Source organism: Phyllobates terribilis, unplaced genomic scaffold (genome assembly GCF_046119375.1).
Source record: "Phyllobates terribilis strain yellow unplaced genomic scaffold, ASM4611937v1 Scaffold_12__6_contigs__length_324123572, whole genome shotgun sequence".
Taxonomy (NCBI): domain Eukaryota; kingdom Metazoa; phylum Chordata; class Amphibia; order Anura; family Dendrobatidae; genus Phyllobates; species Phyllobates terribilis.
This window is the reverse complement of record NW_027362772.1, coordinates 186,034,021-186,050,378: the sequence shown is the minus strand read 5'-3', so window position 1 is coordinate 186,050,378 and position 16,358 is coordinate 186,034,021. Positions and strand designations below refer to the sequence as shown.

Sequence of the window (16,358 nt, the reverse complement as noted above, 5' to 3'; positions counted from 1 at the left end):
AAAGATGGAGGTGGCCGATACATTTGTCCATACAGCGCATGTGATTACAGCTAAATAAAACTTTATTTCTGGACTGATCGTTTTTTTTTGCGTTTACAGCCGGCGATGACCATTCCACTGAGCGGAGACTCCTTCTATCACTTGCCCTTTACTATGGTTTCCTGGATTATTTCCCCCTCACCCACCTCCTGCTCCCCCCTACTGATGTGCCCTAGCAGCAGCAGAGCCCAGCACAGCCGCCTCCACCGCCTGCAGGTCAGGGCGCTCTGTGACCTACTAGCTGAGCCATGGCTTGGCCACGCCCACACAGCCAGCGTGACCTACACACACACACACACACACACACACACGTACACCGCCTATAGCATTAGCAGAATCCCTACCTACCACCTAATAAGGCAAACAAAAACTTTGCAATAAAGCTATATTAAGTGTATGTATGTAACCACCAGCTTCCTGAGCAGATAGCGCACTTTTTAGCGTCTTCGGTGGTTTTCAATAAAGTTGGTTGAAGAACAAAAAAAAAGAAGCATACTCAGCCAGCAGAGAGGAGAGGGAGAAAACTACAAGTCCCGGCGTGCTCCGCGGCGTGGGTGATTTCCTCCAGAGACTGACCAATCCTACCAAGGAGGAGAGATTAACAAAAGCAAATTGTCAGTGACATCAGAAGAGACTAGGAGGGTGAGAGGGAGAGAAGAGCAAAGAAAACCAGATATCCATTGAATGCTGCAGGAGTTGGCTGGGGCTGTTGCACACTGCCAGCATTTTTTTTTGGGGGGGTGGCAGTTTTGGGATTTGAAGAGGGGGTGGGCTGCTTCTGTGGTTGCTGATTATGTTGATCGTTCGGTGTGAGGATATGATCTGACTCTGCCCTGAGGTTTGGAGAGCTTGGATGTGCCTGGGCTTGGACACCTGACCCACCCCACGATTGCACCCCAACTTTTACAGGACCCCATCTAAGAAGAATCTCCATTTAAAGCCCCTACAGACCAGAGGGGTAACACCCCCCCCCCCCTTCTACCTTGATCAGCACATTCCTTGTCTCCCCCACTTTCTGAGGATCTCCCACCCCCCTGGACTGACTCTCCCTATTTTTGCACCTTGCCCCCCACTCATGGATACTGCATCAACCTCAACTTTTGATTCAGAGGTAAGTTGATTTTATTTCCCCTCTGTATATGCAGGCAGCAGTGTACCCCCTATAATACGCCAGTACCTCTTATGTGTACCCCAATACTCCCCTCCCCCACCACAGTAGCAGTGCTTGTATCTGGACTTGTGCACCCGAATGCTGTGCTGTCTATGTAGATCTCACTCCCTGACCCATCTCTCATTACAACTTGCGCCATCTTGTCCTTGCAACAAAAAAAAAGTATTTTTGTAACACCAGAGAGGAGCCCCCCATGTCCCTGGCTGTACCCCTGATTAGCTCCTGGCAGCCCCCTCTTCCCCTATAGGACCTTTTTGTAGGTATTTTTATTGTCTGTGGCATGGCTTGTGCACTCCAGGTATCTAAGCCTGGCAGTGTGATCACCAGAAATCACCATCTTGAATGCACTCTCCATAGTCAGGACTATGAGGCGTGACTAGACCCACATTTTGGGGTACAGGGGGCATCTGAATGGTCAATACACCCCTGATTTTAGAGGATTGATGGGAATACAGTGAGGGTGTGTGAGATCTTGTAGGCATGGTGGGAGATTGGGGGAGGGGTGGTAAAAGAACCAGCTCTATCCAGACAGGCGATCACCCCACTTCTGTGATCATGCCTGAACTGTTATGGGGGTCATCATGTGTCCCCCCTCAAACAGCTTATTCTTTAGTTTGCTTCACTTTAACCCTTTTCAACCCACTGTGCAGATCTTAACCCAGCAGCTGGCAGCCATGTAGTCCTCTGTTATAATGCCTAATCTACCTCCATAGGGACAATATGTGGGTGCTGTAGAGGTGGATGGTTAGAAGAGAAACCCCATCCCCCACCTTTTAGTTCTAGATTGCCCACCTCTAAAGTTTAAGATCAGGATGTCACTGCAAAGTGTTGCGTGAAAGGGCTGATTACCTTTAAATTCGGTATTTAAAAGTGTGGGCCCATATTGAAGTGCAAAGAGCCCCCCTTGAGACCTCTCTATGAGCCCCTGATTCTAGAAAAATGCAGGCGGATGGGAGATCAGGGTAGCAAGATGACTACACCCACTGTCTCCAGTATTCCTTATCTGCTTTGTTAGGTGGCTGGTGGGGGGGTGCTTGCCTTTGGGGTGCTGACATTTGATAGTATGTGCCCCCCTCTTGGTCACAAAGCAGAGAGGATGGTGCATGATCAGGAAGTGTGGGGGGGGGGGTCCTTCCTCATTAACCCCCTTCCCCCTTTTTTGCCTTGGCTTTATACTATATAGTAATTATATCCTTGCTGAATATTCACAGTTTTGTACATTTATATTTATATTTTGTACATTTATATTCGATATAAGAGCCCCACAACGTGGAGGTGGGGGAGGGGGCAGCTCCTGCTGTGACCATTTTTTTTTTTCTTTTAATCCTGAGTCCTTGTAGAGCCCCTCACTCTCTTCTAACACAAGGGTCAGCCCTGTAAAGCCACTTCTCCCCCTATTCCTGCCTCATTTTTAGCTACAATCAAACATTAAATGGTTATTGTGTCTGGACAGCTGCCAAGAGGAGGAGTTGCTTGTTACATTGTATCACTGAAGCTCCCAGTCTACAGGGGCAGGGGGCTAATAAGAAGCCCCCTTCAGAATTTGGATGCGTATAGGCTGGGATACTGTAAGGTTTTAGGATTATGCTACATACTGATCTACATTGAACCTGGCACTTGTAATCTGTTGCCTACTTCCCAGGGTTGTTACAATGTAACAATAACAATTAAATACATTGTATCTCTGGGGAGCGACCACTTTTCTCTGTATATTCTAACTGGTGTCTGTTTCTGCAGAGTCAGTTATCTCCTTGCCTTGTATCAGCATAGCCAACAAGACCAGAGGGGTTGTAAGGGTTAACTGTCAGTCACATCCATGCTCCTCCCTTGGGCTCTCCTTCAGTCTCCTCCTATACAGTGTCACTAGGGCTAGGGATGTCCCTTAAGGCTGCAGTTCCACTGTCCACCATATACCACCCCCACCTCCAGCACCTGAGCCTGCAACATGTTCCCTCTGATCCAAGACCCTTTTGATGCCAGTCTAGTCTGGCAGTGCAAAGGTTAAGGGCTTCCTGTTGCCTAATCCTGTCTGTTAGATATGTATCCATATGATTAATTTAATTAGTTTAGTGATCCTTAGTTGTAATTTAGATTTCTTTGACCTATGTTGGATTTTGGCATGTGGGGGTTGTTAGGACCCCTAATATTGCAGATTTTTGTTATGATAATATCAGTGCAGCAATTATTGTATTGAACATTAAGCTGCTGTGTTCAAGGTCAGCACAATTCCTGTGCCTTAAAGTGACCCCGTACCTACCACACACCTTGTCATATGTGACCGATAATGGGCATCAGCAGTGATTATTACTCCAGACAGTTATCAATCAGATTTCTCAGGCAAACTTTAAGTATTCCCCCAGTTATAGACATTACTGCCTAATCGTGACAAGTATATGGCGGTATTGTATATAATTGTGACAGCTGATCTGTGGCTGCAGTAGTCAGTGCTCCCATTGTATGTATACTCCTGTCCAGGCTACGTGGATGGGGCTTCTATGCCAGACAGATCGTCCAGATGGTGCAGGTCGCAAAGGAATCCTGGTCTGGCAAGATCTTTGCTAGAGTCTGTAGCACATAAGGCTGGTTCTGTACCATGATAGGGGCAGCCTGCTACATTAGATTTTTTTATATTCACAATTATGCCCCCCACATACTTATACTATATTAGTGCCTCTTAGCTGTATCTAACTGTTTACCCTATATTTGTATGTAAACTGTATACATATGTGTATAGAAACTGTATCGAGTGATGGTATGTACTGTATACGTGTGGATAGATGTGTGGATGTACTGTATACGTGTGGATGTACTGTATACGTGTGGATGGATGTGTGGATGTACGGTATATGTGTGGATGGATGTGTGGATGGATGTACTGTATACGTGTGGATGGATGTGTGGATGTACTGTATACGTGTGGATGGATGTACGGTATACGTGTGGATGTACTGTATACGTGTGGATGGATGTACGGTATACGTGTGGATGGACGTGTGGATGGATGTACTGTATACGTGTGGATGGATGTACTGTATACGTGTGGATGGATGTACTGTATACGTGTGGATGGATGTACTGTATACGTGTGGATGGATGTACTGTATACGTGTGGATGGATGTACTGTATACGTGTGGATGGATGTGTGGATGTACTGTATACGTGTGGATGGATGTGTGGATGGATGTACTGTATACGTGTGGATGTACGGTGTACGTACGGTATATGTGTGGATGTACTGTATACGTGTGGATGGATGTGTGGATGGATGTACTGTATACGTGTGGATGGATGTGTGGATGTACTGTATATGTGTGGATGGATGTGTGGATGTACTGTATACACATTTAGAAACTGTATGTGTTGTATATGTACTGTCCATATGAATCCGTGTACATGTAATGTATACTGTGTGTGTGTATATAAACTGGATATACATGCTGTATATATTTGTGTATATATGTGTGAACGAAGATGTACACACATATATGTATTCTAATTGTATGTACTATATTCTTGTGTATAAATTATAATGTGCTGTATATATTGTGATGCATACATATGTATAGAAACTATATTGTATAAGCTTGTGTGTATGTGTATATAAATTGTGATGCATACGTATGTATAGATATTTACTGCATAGGCTTGTGTGTATGTGTATACAACCTTCCTGTCTTTGGGCACTGGCCATATTTAACCCCTGTGAGCTCCTGGGGAGCACAGCAAGCTCTTATTGTGTGGGGGTCTCACAATGGCACCATTCTTGCAGACCTCCGCCAAGTCTATGCACACCCAATTACGGTCAGAGAGCCAATAAATGCCCCCATATAAAAGGGCTGGGGGTTGGGGGGCAATGGGCGTGAAGGAGCTGTAAAGGGTTTAATCAATTCATGTATATGTCATGGTGCTCTCTTAGTGATAATGCTTTCCCTTATTAAACAGGCGGTGGTAGCACTATTGTATTTAGTGCTAGTGCCAGCCACAGTGCCATAGATGGGACACGGGACATGAACTGAACCTGTAAGCTCTGTTTGCTGTGCAGATGAATGTGAGCTATTGATCCCTGTTATCAGCCAATTAGACTGGGGAGAGGCTGTGACTGTTGTGCTCTTCAGTAGGATGAGCCTGCCCCCATGATCATTCCTCCGCTGGTCTTATGACACTGCACTAGGTTTAGGGCTTTTTATATTATTTGTCAATATTGTGTTTGTTTCTTTAACCCTTTCTATCTTATACTGTCTGCATAGAGAGATGCCATTAGATATAAGCTTTGATATATTTGCTTGGATCGTGGTTCTATTGGGGAACAGCACCCAGGCTCATCTGTAGCTGATCATCTTGGGGGGGGGGGGGGCAGAAGGATCAGACAAGCCATTGTCAGCTGATCCTGATGGGATCTGCAGAGCAAAATCTCCAGCTTTTTACCAGAGCTAGATAATGGAGATGATCTATTACGTCCTTGTCTTGATGAGCGTCTTGCTGCCCTCTATAGTCGTTTATATATGTAGGATTACACAGTCTTTGAAGCCTTTTTTTGCATGATGGTGGTTAGGATTGAGGTTTCCTATGCAACTTCCTCAGCTGGAGACTTGCAGGTCGTGTCAGTGTGAACTAGGCAGATGAAAAAAGAAGCAATGACTATATGGAACTAGATCTCCTGGCCACCAGTCATATATCAATATGGAGGTTGTAATCTTGGTTACATCCTTTCACCCCCTCTCAGAGCTATAGATTATTAGCTAACGAACGGTATAAATCAGATCAAAAGTTAAATATTGACTCTTTGTTGTACCTGGGAAAGCTGGGTGAGAACCATTATGGCCACCATTACAGCATCTACAGATGGGCCTGCAGGCCTCTGCTGGGAGTTAGGGGCCTATAATCACATAATTAGGTATATCTGCTATTAGGGTGGCTAAAACACAGGGGGGTGATGGAGCTTTAATGCATTTCCCAGAAATTGATCTAATAAAAAAAACAAGCAAAATTCGTGATAATATAGAATTGCCCCCAGCAGTGAGGTTGATATACTTCAGTGATCATGAACAGGTGTGGGTGCCATAACAAAGGGTTAAGTGCTGGTCCGCCTCCATATTCAGCATTGTCCTCCTGCTGCAGTTCTGTGTTTGTCCACCAGGGGGTCTGGTGATCTGTATTCATAAGTGAACCTTGTGATTGTGTTTTTTATTAGCTGTGTAAATATTATTGAATGTATATGTTAATTAGGGTGTGGCCAATGTATGTATAGGGTGAATGAGACATTGGCACGCCTGGCCTGTTTCTTTAAAGTGACAGGACAGTAACATCATTTATGTATAGATTATAAATGTCAGTCTGTGCCTTTTTAAAAATGGTTTAATAAGATGGAGATGTAGAATTTCATACATTGTGTGTGTGTTGTACATTGGTCATTCATCATAATGACAGAAATATTAGCTGCAATTTCTTTACTTGATTAAAATAGATATTGGTAGTTAGTAGCTCCCCCAAGAGGTTTCTTCTGGTATTGCTTCTATCTAGCTGCAAAACTCTGAAGTGCACATTCCCCCATTATCTTGCTGTAAACTACACTATTAGGTCACCTATTTGCCAGGGTGGATCTAACTCAATAATTGTTTGCATTTAGCAGAATTGTTAAAGCTTGCTCTGAATGTGAAAAGAGAAAATAGTAAAGCGAAGGACCCCACTCTTCATGCCAGCCTCGATGAAGGGTCCCGCCTGAGTAAATGCTCCAAATTCATTAAAAGACCTGCTCCTCTTATTGAATTTAGCGCACCTTTTACTGCTTTGTTTTTCAATAAAATGTTCTACTCCGGTCAGGGACTGGAGTACTCTTCTATTTTTGTAGCATACATTTTGATTAATTTTCGGACATGCTTTGCTTTCGCCCCCTCTCCATCATGCCCAAACAACTTTTCAAAGAATGGGCAGAGCCATCCGGGCCAACCATGATTTGGGTGCGCAGACACCTGAAACGCGTCGATGCCGGGCGTCATCCTGTACTACTGACTCCATATGGCCTTGAAGCACTTTGTGCGAATAAAACATTCACAGTTCGTGGAGCTGGATTTTCTTCATTTTGCATTTGCTGCTAATAATATTTATTATTATTATTATTATTATTATTATTATTATTATTATTAATAATGATAAAAAATGTAATATTATTACACCTACTACATATTGGGATAGGATCTTGGAGATGGAAATACCCCTTAAGTCCTGCAGGTGGCATGTTGGGCAAGTGGGTTAAACATAAAGCCAGGTCATAGGCATAGGTCTAAATATATATATTTATACATATATACAATAATGTAATCTATAAGCAATGTTTCACTGTGTTTTAGGATGGAACACCAAACTACAGGCGGAGGAGGACTGTGGAGGATTTTAACCAGTTCTGTACGTTTGTGCTGGCATACGCAGGATACATACCATACCCAGAAGAGGTAAGCACAGCTATTTTGGAATTTACAGAGCTTAAAGGGGAACTCTTCATACATGTCATCTGACATTATTGAGGTTTGTGATGACGGAAATTCACTGATTTCAAAAGTAAAAATTCTTAAAGGTTTTCCAGAATTTAAATAAAATATTTAGCATTCTTTCTTCCAATTCGTATTGCATTTTATATTTGCTATTTTCATATATTTTTACTCATTCCATCAGCCAGGACCAATACTTTAGTGTTCGGCCCCTAGAGAGATCTTCTCTAGACCTCCTGAGAGCAGGAGCTGTGGCTGAGCTGTGGAGCCGTCTCACATTGCATCTTAAATTAACAAGCACATAAGGGAAGGAGAGAAAAAAAAATCTTGTGGGGTTAAACACACTTATTTGTCTGGCAAAGTTTGCATCAGAGCGACTAAATGTAATCATTGAATGTAGGAATGACTCCATAACAGTAATGTGAAGTCAGAGACTAAGGGTGTAAATAAGAAAAAAAAAAAAAAAAAAAATCATCTTTTTTGCTTTAAATACTCCTTTTCTTCAGATGTATGTTATTGTAATAATAATGTATGTAAAGCGCTGCGGAATGTGATAGCACTATTTAAGTAATGCATTATAAATAAATAAATTGTAGTGTTGAATATAATTTCAGCGGCTGACACTGGCTATAGCTGTGGTCATTTTTTAGTGTTACCAATGTGATGTATTGTAAAGCACCAGTGACCTCACTAAAAAAAAAAAAAAATTACCTCTTCAGAGAGGAAGAAGACTCTAACTCTAGCGCCACCTATTGGAAGTAGCAATCCTAAAAGACAATATTGACCCATGTGGCCTTGCCATATGACTTAGGGTATGTGCCCACGATGCGCAAATGAAGCGGAAATTTGCGCTTCATTTCCGCATGTCCTTTTCCCGGAAAAACGCATGCGGAATTTGGCATGCGTTTTTCACTCGTTTTGCACATGCGGAATTGCCTTGCATATTCTACTGCATTGTAGATGGCAATTCCGCATGCGTAAATGCACAAAGAATTGACATGCTGCGGAATCTTCCGCACCTCAAAAACGCTGCGGAAAATTCCACAGCATGGGCATTATAATTGCGGAATGCCATAGGGGACCATGGCAGAAGGCTAACATGCGTATTTCATGCGTTTACGCTGCGGAAATTTCCGCACAAAATACGCATGAATTACGCATTGTGGACACATACCCTTAGGATAAAATTAGGAAATAGCGATCATTGGCTCACAATATTATCTGAGAAAGTGGTAAACCTTCCTTTTGTTCAGCTTACAAAATGTATCAGTATTCATGTATATAGCAGGCAGTATTATTGCGGTTATATTGTACATAGGGGACAGAATTATAGTAGTTATATTCTTATACACTGGGAGCAGTATTATAGTAGTTATATTCTTGTACATAGGGGGCAGTATTATAGCTGTTATATTCTTGTACATAGAGGCAATATTATAGCAGTTATATTCTTGTACATAGGGGGCAGTATTATAGTAGTTATATACTTGTACATAGAAGCAGTATTATAGTAGTTATATTCTTGTACATAGGAGGCAGTATTATAGTAGTTATATTCTTGTACATAGGGGGCAGTATTATAGTAGTTCTATTCTTGTACATAGGGGGCAGTATTATAGCAGTTATATTCTTGTACATAGGGGGCAGTATTATAGCAGTCATATGCTTTTACATCAAGGGCACTATTATAGTAGTTTTTGTTTTTGTGCACAGGTGGTGTGAATAAATCCATAATAGTGCAAATCCATTAAAGATCTTCAAAGGCGCGAATAAACTTGAAAGTTAAACCCATTTGATGAGTTATCATGTTACTTCCCCATCTCTTAACTGTGCAGCGTAGCAGAACGTCTTTCCTGGGTTAGGAAAATTACTTACTGTATTGTTGGTAATATAAATGGTGGACTCTTCTGTAACTAAACTAAGGATAATTAAGTAGATTGTGTATTTTTGTATCTGGAATATGTAGTGATGATTCATTTTATTAATCTTCTCTTTAGGAGTCCCCTCTCAGAGCCAGCTCCAGCCCCCCAAATAGCACAGGGAGCACTGTAGACAGCGACAGCTGGGATTCCAGATTCCATGATGTCTCTTCTACCGGCGCTTTACCGATCAAAAAGCGAAGAAGCTTTGGGGAGCTGAATCATGACTGCTGCTACCCCCCTATGCTGAAGCGATCCAAGCTCGGTAGCTTCCTCCTGGACCGCAAGAAACTGGACAAAATAAAGAAAAAGAAAAAGTTGAAGAAAAAGGAACAGCAAGTTGTGACAGAGGAAGACTACATGAAAACCATTATAAAGATCGAGCCGGTGGACTTGTCACCTGAGGAGATCATGCCCGCTCCAGTCCTGGACCATGCACTGGATCTAAAAATGTTCCCAAAGCAGGAGACCCCAGACCCGATATTCGAGAGCTGTAATAACAGTATGGACACTTCTTCCGTTACCATGACCTATGACGACATAGACGAAATAAAGACTGAGTACTCTGAGGTGAACCTGGGAAAACGAACCGTGATACGGCAGGGAAAGCAGGTGGTTTTCCGGGATGAAGACAGCACGGGAAACGATGAGGACATCATGGTGGATTCAGGTAAGGATACTCTTTGGTGGGATGAGTTAAATCCGCTTTCTAACAACCTGTAATGCATCATATTGTGCAGTCAACATTACTTGGCATAATTGCAGCCACTTGTTCAGTCTAATACTAAGATCCCAATTTAAGGGTGCGTGTCCTGGTGAAAGATTTAGGCCACCAATAACCCCTATACACTTTAGATAGTTATCGGCCAAACATTGGTTTGACTGATCAGTTGGCCGGTGGCTATCTCGCCCGACTATCTCATACATAGGCGTTCTCCAGTGCGCTGCCGAGGGCTCCAGTGCCCTGAGAGCTGTGAGAGAGCTGTTATTGGACATCTCTGGCGGCAGCTTCTCTGTTGGAGAACATAAGTATCGACAGTCCAAAATCAGACCTCTTGGATCCTTATCTTCCCCGACATCCCCTGTCAAGGACTTACCCACACCTCAGACTGTCAGCCAAACCCATCGATATTTGCGAGTTCGGCCAACATTAGTATGATGTGCATGGGGGACCTTTACTCTAGAATATTTTTCGAGATACCATTTGACCACCATTTTAGTGGATGGTATTGACTCAGTGCACAAAATGGCTGCTACTGCTTACATTTCTGCTTTTCAGACCATTCTTCCTTTTGGTTTGTAATCAGCAAATCAATAAATCATATAGGACTTAATACTTTTGCGGGACCTGGCAAAATTAGATTTTCAGTACTGTCAGTGTTCCTAATATTATAGTAAACTGCGGCCTATAGGCCCATGCATATGTTAATACAAAATGGCTGCTTATACTGTATATGAAAACTAGTGCAGCTAAGAAGGAGGGGGTAGTTTTGGCAACTTATCATTTAGCAGCTTTCATTTTTCCAATTTAGGATAAAAACTGCAAGAAGTGATCCGATTGGTTGCTATTGGTAACTGCCAATTGTGTAGTTGGGAAAATGTAATGAATTGAAACTCATGTTCATAAAATGGATGCCATGATACTGTTTCCTTTGCTCTGGTTTTGTGATGGTTTTTCCATTATTATGAGTTTCTACTTTCAACATAATTCTCTCGTTTAGTATTTGATATTCCAGAAATTCTATAAGACAAATTTCATAAACCCGTCTGCTAAAAAATTGCAGTAAATGAGCTGTCAATATAGAAGACAAAATGGCTGCCTGCACTGTAGCTGACATTACCATAGCCTGTAGATGGGGAAGGCAGACACTTTATTATGGACACTCATCGTCAGTACTGGAAAGTCTGGTCTGACCGGACTATTACCAGAGGCTGTAGTGCAGACAGGCATTTTGTTATCAACCAAAAGGTTGACAATTTTTTTTTTTCAAATATCAGTATCTCTGCTGATCATAAACAGATAAATAATCTAGGCTGTGCTGGTAGCTGGATAATCAAGAAATTCTGGATATATATATATATATATATATATATATATATATATATATATATATATATATATATATATATATATATATATATATATATATATATATATATATATATATAATTTTTTTTTTTTGTTTTTTTTCAAGTAGTATCTTATTGTTAGGATTTGACATGCCTGGATTTCTGAAGTCATAAATGTGTTCCTGCTGGTGTAATAGACCATTACTTGACCATTATTGCCTACATTACATATCTGTCTATGGTCTGGATGGATAAGAAACTGATATTTGAAGAAAAAACTGTTGCCCTTTTGTTATGAAATTAAGCGGCTGATGATAAAATGGCTGCCTGGACTGCGGCCTCCAGGAATATCTGTAGCAGTCATGTCAAACCAGACTTTCCAGTATCACCACTGGTGTGTGCATAATAAGGTGTCTGCCTGGACCATCTACAGGCTGTGGTCACTTCAGCTACGTCCCATCAGGCCTCAGTGCAGGCAGCCATTTTGTTTACAATATTAAAAGCCTATTTACTGCGTTTTCTTATCAGATGGGTTAGCAAAATCTGTATACGTAGCTCACTGCGATTAATGAATATGAATTGCACTATTGCTATATACAGTATGTCAAAGATGTGAGGTACTTCGCCAACATTGATCAAAAAGCGTATAAGGCATCCAACCGTCACCACAAGGTGACTTCATTTTATGGACCCTACATCTTTTAATTTACTTCTCTATGTGCCAACCTGGCCTCAAATCTGGGTTAATGAAATCTGATTTATAGAATTTCTGGATTATCAAATGCTAAATGAGTGGATTTCTTTGCAAGTAGGTGCACATTCTTAAGGCACTCGTGTGGACAAATCCTTGGGATAAGATTAGCCCGGTATTTGATAATTCAGAATTTTAAAACGATTTTCAGATAGAAGAGCGCACTGCCGGATCCGAATAAAGCCTTTGTCCCTTGACCTTTCACCCTCTATCTGTGAACATCCCGCTTGTGAATGAGTCCCCAGGAATTTCCTAATCCCTCACCAGCGATGTTTTGTGTCGAGGATCTGCACCTTGTTACAGCGAGGCGCCGCTTCTGCCACAAAATGTATTCTTACTTTAGGCTGTGTTCCCACGATGCGTTTTTGGTGCGTATTTGCAGCACGTAAACGCTCCAGAAACGCATTGCATACCTTCTGCAGACATTCTGCAAGTTCTGTGCACATGGTCAGGATTTTCTCTGTGCCGCTTTTACTCGCAGAAAAAATACGGACATGACTAATTCTTGTGCGTTTCTGCATGCGTATTTGCCCATACAATGCATTGGAAAAACGCATGGCAAATACGCGTCAAAAACGCATGTAAAAAACGCATGCGTTTTTCTGCCAAAGAGATGCAGAAATGCTCAGGAAAATTTCTGCTTCATTTCTGCATCGTGGGCACTAAGCCTTATTCTTCTATTCCTTCCCTGTTCAAATGCAGTAGTCATCGACTCCTCAATAGGCGGCGGTGGAAGCTTATCTGGATTGTGGGATTTGATTCCATTGATGGATTGGGATTTATGTTGCGTTCACGCTTTGTGTCACTGGCATCGGTGGGAGGCATATTTCTTAAAGGAGAAATTATTTTCCTTGCTAGATGATGGAGTCATTGTAGTACTGACATGACTTAGAGGTTGTCCACTACTTTTTCATTGATGACCTATCCTTGGGATAGGTCATCCATATCTGATCGTCGGTGGTGCGTGTGTCGGACCCTTGTCGATCAGCTGTTATCGGTGTCGGCAGCCAGAAGTACTCACTTGCGGAGCTGGCCTTCTTCTGGTAGTGGCCAAGGCTTGGAGTACACATCTACTCCTATTCAAATCAATAGGAGGCAGATGTCCTCAATGAAAAAGTAGTGGACAACCTTTTAAGCTTTCTTGGTGCACCTTTTTTTTAAGCTATTACTCTATCAGTCAAAATGCACACCAGTAAAATAATACCACATGTTTTGATCATAACTGTTGTATTTTATTCCAGATGATGAATCTTGGCATCTTGTCACCTGTTTCTGCATGAAGCCATTCGCTGGCCGGCCGATGATTGAGTGTAATGAATGTAATACCTGGATTCATCTGTCCTGTGCCAAAATCCGCAAGTCTAATGTTCCAGAAATCTATGTTTGCCAAAAATGCAAGGACACCAAATTTGACATCCGACGATCAAACCGCTCACGTATGGGCTGTAGGAAGCTGTTTTTGGACTAAAAGAAAAAACAAAAAAATTTGAATGACCGGCGTGTGCACAGGGCTTTGCAACAAAAGCACACAGGGCTACACCACTGTGCAGATTACACCAATATCCTCTCCATAAACCATGTTTGTTTTCCCGTGGGCACGCACATTTACAGACTCGCAAATTTTTTATTTTTAACCTAATCTCGGTCTGTTTCAAGTCATATGTGCCCGTGTGAACTCAGGCCACATAAAATACAAATATTTTATTATCATTTTTATTGTGACCAGATTTCCTGTGAACACCTGGCAGCATCGAGGTTAAATGGCCACATAGCCTAATATTTCCATCGCCTCCTCAATCCTCCAGCGAGACCAAAATGAGAGAAATCATTAAAAAAACAAAATTAACGTTTATTTGCTCAATAGTTCAGTTTCAGCATAGTTTTTGTAGTTCTGAAAAAAATATTTCTAGTTTGGCATGAAAGACTAGATAAGCTGACGTAATTTTATGTATGTTTGATTTTTTTCTTTGCCGTAAAAATGTTATTTTTTTCCTCCGATACAAATGTCAAATTGTTCTAAAACGTTTCAATAAATCTGTTTTCCTCACGGGTAGTCAGGTACTATTACTGAGTTATAAATTACAAACATACCTTCAAATGTGTACCATATTTTATTTTTACTTTTTTTTTTTTTTTTGGATTATTCTCATTATATAGTACAGTTTTATCATCTTACTAGGCTGGGTTCACATTCTCCCTTGCATGTGTGTTTATTAAAATTTCATATAAACGTAAAACGTATCTTCCGACAGAATTAAAAAAAATATATATATAATAAATAGGACATGCACACGTGATAAAAATATTACAAATGGGACATTCCTAATGTGGTGTTTTATCTACCTCTGTCCTTTTATATTTCAGCAAGGTCTTAAAGGGGTATTCTCAATTTTGGAAGTTATACCCCATCAAAAGGATAGGGGAATCAGGGATTACTTCTTGACCCACCGAACCAGAGAACCGGATCTCTGAAGAGCCGCGTGTAAATGGAGCAGAGGTTGATCATGTGCACTGTCGCTCCATTCATTCTTATTGGGGTGCCGAAGACCAGCCGAGCACAGATCTAGACTACCTTCATTAGAAATGAATGGAGTGGCAGTGTACATGATTGACCTCAGCTACATTTACACAGGGATCTGCAGAGACCCAGATCTCGAAATGGGTAGGGGTCTTAGCAGTTGGCCCACTAGCAATCTGGAAGTTTTCCCCTATCCCACTGATGGGGTACAACATCCAAATGTAAGAATACATTTGGGAAAATCGCTATCACCCATTTACAGGATAGGTTAAAAATGTTTATCCTCTGGGAACCCCCACCGATCACAAGAACATGGGTCTTGAGCCTCCCTTTCCTTCTCATTCTCCGACCAGAGAAAGCAAAACCTGAAATGGACTGGTAGCTGAGCCTGCATGGTGCCGCTTTATTCCAAGTCAGTGGGACTGATGGAGACAGGGAGTGAAGCATGTGTTCACACGCAGATTTTTGACGCGGATCTGCTTAAAAATCCACATCCAAAATCGCTTGAAATACTGTTTGAATACTTTTTGTGGATTTTGAAGTGGTTCCCCATTTGGACATACCCTTATGGTTAATATTTTACTGTCTAATCCAGTCCTCACTACCACCAACACATCATGTTTCCAGATTTCCTTAGTGTTGTACAGGTGAGAGAACCTGTTGCAATTTCTGATGCCTTGATAATAATTCTATCACCTGTGCAATACTATGGAAATCCTGAAAACATGATGTGTTGGAGGTGGTGGGAGGACTGGAGTTTGGGAATCGCTGATCTAAACCACCACTTTTACTGGGAGCATACTTGCTGCCATTTTGTACAATTCAAATATTTGACCGAAGGCACAAATGTATTGAGGCACAGCCATTCAGAATTGGAAGAAGGTTATCAGAATGGTGGTTGTGGTTTCGTTATTTTTATTTTTCAATAGTCTGACTTATACATACATTTTTTTTTTTTCTTTTTCTCTCCCAACTTAATATTATCCTACAGGGAATAAATGCTATAAGCAGAATTGATGCTTTTTTTAATTTATTTATTTCATTTTTATTTTAGATAGTCCATGATCCCTGCTAACAAAGTATGGGAAAAAAAATAGTAAAAAATGTACAGGCCTTGCTATAGCTGTTTTAGAACATCTTTATATTGGAACACATTTCTTTTCCCAAGTCAAATATATATATAATATATATATATATATATATATATATATATATATATATATATATATATACCCTTTGCTGCCATGGTACGAGACACTTTTTTTTTTCTTTTTTTTTTTTTATGCACACTGACAGTTTCTTCCTCGCTATCATTGTACACATTTCTTGAAGACTCAATGCTCTATACTTTTGAAGGACATATTTAAGTGAAGAAAGAAAAAAAAATCACAAGAGACCAAACGG

General features: G+C 41.2%; 1 protein-coding gene across 1 annotated transcript; it reads left to right on the top strand.

Moving 5' to 3' along the window:
- Positions 1–612: 612 nt before the first annotated feature.
- On the top strand, positions 613–14,489 carry PHF13 (PHD finger protein 13). The gene is made up of 4 exons (XM_073656525.1): positions 613–1,150; positions 7,559–7,660; positions 9,694–10,285; positions 13,678–14,489. Exons 1-4 carry the CDS (start codon positions 1,115–1,117, stop codon positions 13,902–13,904), a joined length of 957 nt encoding a protein of 318 aa, XP_073512626.1. The 5' UTR covers positions 613–1,114; the 3' UTR covers positions 13,905–14,489.
- Positions 14,490–16,358: the final 1,869 nt, after the last annotated feature.